The sequence below is a fragment of the Vigna umbellata genome, chromosome 3, assembly GCF_029865625.1.
Source record: "Vigna umbellata cultivar VRB3 chromosome 3, Vumbellata_1.0, whole genome shotgun sequence".
In the NCBI taxonomy this organism is placed as follows: Eukaryota; Viridiplantae; Streptophyta; class Magnoliopsida; order Fabales; family Fabaceae; genus Vigna; species Vigna umbellata.
The window spans coordinates 48,941,791-48,947,491 of record NC_142167.1 but is presented as its reverse complement, the minus strand read 5'-3'; the positions used below and the strand labels follow the sequence as shown (position 1 = coordinate 48,947,491).

General features: G+C 34.5%; 1 protein-coding gene across 1 annotated transcript; it reads right to left on the bottom strand.

The window, feature by feature from the left end:
• Positions 1-2,138: 2,138 nt before the first annotated feature.
• LOC148202818 (RNI-like superfamily protein) lies at positions 2,139-4,454 on the bottom strand. Its single transcript, XM_088110244.1, has 2 exons — positions 4,078-4,454; positions 2,139-3,501 (listed from the first exon to the last, which is right to left on the bottom strand). The coding sequence occupies exons 1-2, from the start codon at positions 4,285-4,287 to the stop codon at positions 2,299-2,301; spliced, it is 1,413 nt and encodes a 470-aa protein (XP_087966370.1). The 5' UTR covers positions 4,288-4,454; the 3' UTR covers positions 2,139-2,298.
• Positions 4,455-5,701: the final 1,247 nt, after the last annotated feature.

Here is a 5,701-nt window from a genome sequence, read left to right as displayed (position 1 = left end):
CACGCACCTTTGAATGGACCTTCGAATGGAACCCACTTCGCACTTCCAAATACCCCACGAACAATGCAAAAAGCGCTTCCAAATCACTAAACGCGGTTCTGCTTTCAAAAGCCCCAATTGCGATTTTTCACTCTTCGTCAACTCAGAAACACTCTATCCCAAATGCCCTAATTTGATTTCATTCACAACAAAACCCGTAATAGATATATCGTTCACAAAACCCCTAAATGAATTATGATTTTAATTTCCCCAATTCAATAACTTATTTCCATGTTGCCTAATTTTAATTTCATTGACACGTCATTACCAATATTGCCATTCTTTTGCCATGTTTTAATTCTCTACTGCCAAATAATCAATCAGTTAACACAGTTAATCTGCATTTAACGAAGATGACTTGATTGACTAAATTTTTTCTATATTTGGATGCAATTGTCACTTTTAAATCACGTGTGGACGAAAATGCAACTTTTCTAAAAGGAATGACGAATTTGACATACTTCAATCAAAATAGAGACAAAACAAGCAATTAAACCTAATTATTAAAATATGACATTCTAATATGAGAAAAAGAACGATATAATTTGCGTAAATATTTTGTTATCAAAATAATTGTTGAATACATTATTTAAGTAAAAGAAAGTGGAACTAGAAAGGAACATTGAAAGGAATCTATCTTAGAAGATGATGAAAAATAGAGATTATGGTGTAGTCCAAATCCAAGCAATGAGATGATGATCGCATTAAATTGTGCACAGTTGCACATTGTTTAATGCCCTGTGAAGAAATGAAGTAACCAATGTTGAAGAAAGAGAATATGATTGTCCACTTTAAACACCACAACCTCCATTAAAGGCACTGTACCATTGCTTCCACCCTACCATTTCATCATCAACATCACAACTATCCCTACACCTATAGGACCATACCTTACCCTTCACATCTCACTTTCACCCTCTTAAAGTCACAATAAATAAATAAATCTCATTGCCTCGGAAATCCAATCGTAGAAATGCCAAAGTCTCATTCTGGATTCTGTTTCCTAATTCTCCTAACATCACAGATGCATATGTTCACCAAGATATCAATATATACTACTGTCCACCAAACATACAGACAATAACTATAATTCAAGTCTGTGTAATTAATTCTTCTTGTTAAGAGTGCCCACTAGAATTACTTTTATAATTGTTTTTTAGTGTATATACTTTATAGGCAATTTTTTTTTTAATATAAAATTATTTTTATTTTTAAATTTTTTAGAAATTTGTTTTTCTAAAAGTTTAATAACATTTTATATTTCAATAATAATTATCCGTTGAAATTTTCTTTATTAATAAGACATGAACAAAATAATTTACAAAATATGGAGAGGACATATTGTTGAAACAATTCAAAATATATTATAAATTCATCTAGACGGTAGATGTAATTTTTAAAAGATCTAATTATTTAGTAGGTGTTTAAACTGTTTGTGATTTTCAAATATGTCTCTAAACTATTTCTTTTCTTGATTGGATTTTAAAACTAGAACAGTATTCTCTGGAATTACTTTTTAGCTCTTTAGAATTGTTATACAGTTATAATCTGTGACGATTTTCAAAATTACAAAAACCCAGATGAAAACAATTATATGATAAGACTTAACTAAAATAAAAAATATATTTAAAAAATCATATATAACTGGATAACCTACCTACTAATTAAACTTTCTCAAACTCAAAATCAACTTGAATGCAGTCAATTTCTCTTAAAAGCAACCAAGTTTATGTTGATATTTTTCTTATATTATCTAAAACATGTTGATGAAAACTTGATTATCAATTAGATCAGGCAACAACTCTTGAAGGTGTGTACACATTCTTCGGACAAAATAGAAAACAGTGAAATTAAATGATAAGTTCAATTATTTGTACGATGAAAATAAGTGTTACCAGCATACACTGTTAGGTCCTTACCCTTCACCTGTGGAACTGTAAGGAGATGTGACTTGGAGACATTGACATTACTGTTTTGTATTCCATTTGTAGAGTGGCCAATCTTGGTTTCTTCTTTCAACACTGAGAAAGCAAGTGTTCAGGAACTACTACTACTGAGCTGATAGGAACCAAAATGGCTGATAGGAACATTGTAATAGAGAAATTAAACTAGATGGAGTATATGGTAAGATGAAGCCAACAAGAAGATGGAAAAAACAGTGTCAACTTGTGTCGTAACAAAATACAGAAGTACTACAATACAGGTTGCTGTAACTAATATCCCTATGAAGTTAAAGTCAAATTTGAACTACTATCTTGATTAAAGACCTATTATATAAGAATTTAGGAAGAGAATCATGATGAATGGAAAAGTCCACCAGAAGTTATTAGGAGCATGGCACAAAGAGGCTATTGAATAGAAAGTCTTGTTAACATCACTACCATTTGTGTTAGATTCTACCAATTTGATCTGCTGCTGGCATGGTTTTACCCCAAATGGAACATTACTTGTTGCAATTGCTCCAAGAGGGCAACAAAGGTTGGGGTTGTTCCAGGCTCCAAAACGTGTTCCCATTTTTCCATAAAACTCCATAGAGAATTTAAGCTCTCCTGCAAGATTGTTACCACTAACATAGAGTGCATTGAGAGAAGGAAGAGTTGATAGTTTTGGTGAAAGGTTGCCTGTGAGGTTGTTGTCACTGAGGCGTAGAAATCTCAACCTCTTCAATTGTATTATAGACTCAGGAATTTCCCCATTTAAGCCCATGTTAGAGAGATCCAAACTGACCAAGTTATGAAGGTTTTCCCACTTCAGGATCCTGATATCTCCACCTATTGCATTGTTGGACAAAACCATTTCCTCCAAAGAATGCATCTCTTGAATGCTCAATGTCAACCCACCAGAGAATCTGTTATTCCCAAGGTCCAAAAGGGTCAGATTCTTCAGATAAGCAAATTCTTTCAACAAATTCCCCTCCAAATGGTTATTGCTAACATCAAGCTTCAAAAGGGAGGTTAAGCATCCAAGTGTTAAAGGTAAAGACCCGGATAGTGAGTTTCTACTCAAATCAAGTATCAACAAGTCACCCAGTGCAGTAAAAATATCTGGAATGTGTCCACTGAGATAGTTTTCTGCAATGACAAGCCGATTCAACTTTTTCAGGTTGCCAATCTCTGGTGGAATTTCACCTGTTAAACCATTTTCTAACAGTACTAGGGACTGAAGCTTCTTTAGGACACCAAAACTTGAAGGGATTTTTCCAATGAGACCTGTGTTTGATCTAAACTCAAGTGATTTTAAGCTGCCAGCCAGATTTTCCCAGTTTGCATTGGGGATTGTAACCTGATGCCTGCGTTGTGATCTAAAGCATTTGAATAGGGATAGAGTTTTGAGGTGCTTCAGCTCAAACAAATGTGGTCTGAACTCCAAATTTTTGGCACAACTTAGAGAATTCTCGTAGATTGGTCCAATGTTCAAGACAGTAACATACCAAAATCCGTCAAACAGATCACAAGAAACCCCCTGCAGCAGAAAACAATACTAAATATCAGTCAAACAATGTTTTGAATATCATGTACTGTTTTGGAACATTTTTGTAAAGAGAACATGGCCTAATAGGAAACAGATACAGTGACTCAATGCATGCAATATTTTGCAAGGACCAAATTAGTTACTGGAAAACAAAGACAAAATAACTGATGTTCATACTTTGAAGCCATCATTTTGAAAAAAAAAAACAAAAAAATCTTTAAAGAAGAACAATTCAGGACTCTGTATAATTCTAAAAACTGAGCCAAGTGATTTTCTTTTCTTTTCAGAAGGCTTGCTGCAGAATGCCAAGTTCACCTCACAGTTATATGTAAAAAAAATTCAAGGCCTTGTATACTGACATAGTAATGATAAGTTGTTACCCTGAAATCTGTAAGGCAAAAGATAATAAGAATTTGAAATTCTTGAATGCAAGATGGTCTTATAACTTCAACCAGAAATAGTTTAAATAAGGTGCTACACATTTCCACAGCACAATATAAAGGTAGTTGCTATGAAATTTTGCACTTTGATGTATAGTCATTCAGAGGGGTCAAAACTGAAAAGCACCTCAATAGGAGTCCAACCACAAGGATCTGGATAGAGATCTGAGCCATTCCACCAGTTACCAACAAAACCTTGAATGGTGGAGAATAGAGCATCTTTCTCAGCCTTCTCCATAGGAGCTTTGTCAAGTTCTACTTGTCCATGACACCAAGCACTCAGAGAGACGATGAAGAGAGCAATGATGACATGACCAAAAGCCTTGAAGTTCCTCATGAGGTAAAGAGTGAAAGCAGCACTACCATGAACAGGATAAACTCAAGGTGTGGATGGAGCAAAATTGATAAAACAAACACAAGCAAAAGGAGCTATTTTGGCCTGAACTCTATTTCACAACTTGCATTGTGATTTTCATACACAATTCACTATTTGACATAGAAACAACATCGAACTAAATTACAAGAAAAAGGACAGACAAAGGAGGAGGAAGAGCAGGTGACTTACTCCCTCAACAGTAAGCAAGCATGTCAAGACAAAAGAAATACCAAGATGGGACCCTATGGGAAGCAAGGGACATTTTAGCCAGTGGTATTTGATAAAACAAATGGAGAAGATTCTTGCATCAGGAAAGGAAGAACAGGATCCTAAAATTGTGTTCAAAACTTAAGAGGAAAAGGAGAAGAATAATGGTAGAGGAAAAACAAATGCATAACAAGAAACCTGACTTCTTTTCCTCTTTGTGTTTATGGAAAAGCTAAGGAAGTATATAGCAGATATAAGGGAACAACACAAGATGTTCTTGTTAGCACAGTTCTCGAAGCTCAAAGTCATAATATTAACGAGCCTACGAGCCTAATATGGCCAGAGCTGTATCAAGTCTATATAAGATGAAAGCGAAATCTGGTCTGAAAATGGCACACTCTTTCTGATTCAATTATTGAATGTCACATTATTAGCATTATTATCAATGCACTTCAATACTTAACATATACGTTGGAGTTAGGAAGTAATCGTTGGATCCATCAAGAAAAAGGTTGATCGGAAAGATAGATACACAAATGAAATATGAGCTCACAGGACGGAGTATCCAAAACTTTAACACAATGAATTAACGGATCTTTTTCATCTTAAGATGTTTTATTCTCTTATTTATATCCAATGGGACTTAGACTTACACTTGTATTCCAGTGATAATAGAGTGTATATATCTTTTGACCATTATAAAAATTTGAAACTAATGAAAAACAGTATTAAGAACCTAACTGAATCTCAAGGTGGAACTTCCAAGAAATAGATATACTTTAAGATGTGTGATTAGATTAGATTGGTTAAGGGTATTATGAAGAAATAAAAGTGTGAGAAAAGTGGCATTAGTAGGGGACCATATCATGCATGCAAAAAATGAAAGGTGCATGTAAGTGCATGCAAGACAAAGTAGGCTTTTATCTGTTATTGCCTTGTTGTCTTGTTTGGTGGTGGTGGCCTGGGGGGTTTTAACAGCCCTCTGAAACTGCAGAGGGTAAAAAGGACAACATATCAGAGTGGCTTTGAAAACTGAAGCTAACCATATTGTTTCATTGCATTGCATTGCGGTTGGATGATGAGGACCACATTATTTTCTACCAAAAAAACCACTTCTGAGTTTTCTTATGCTAAAAAGTTTTTGGTCTCAGCAAAAGGAGAAGAAAAA

Bases quoted from the DNA above. Each gene is read 5' to 3' on its own strand.
- LOC148202818 (XM_088110244.1), bottom strand. From the start codon at position 4,287: ATGAGGAACTTCAAGGCTTTTGGTCATGTCATCATTGCTCTCTTCATC. The intron at 3,502-4,077 runs GTGCTTTTCAGT...TTTCTGCTGCAG, and splicing joins GTGGTTGGACTCCTATTGAG to GGGGTTTCTTGTGATCTGTT.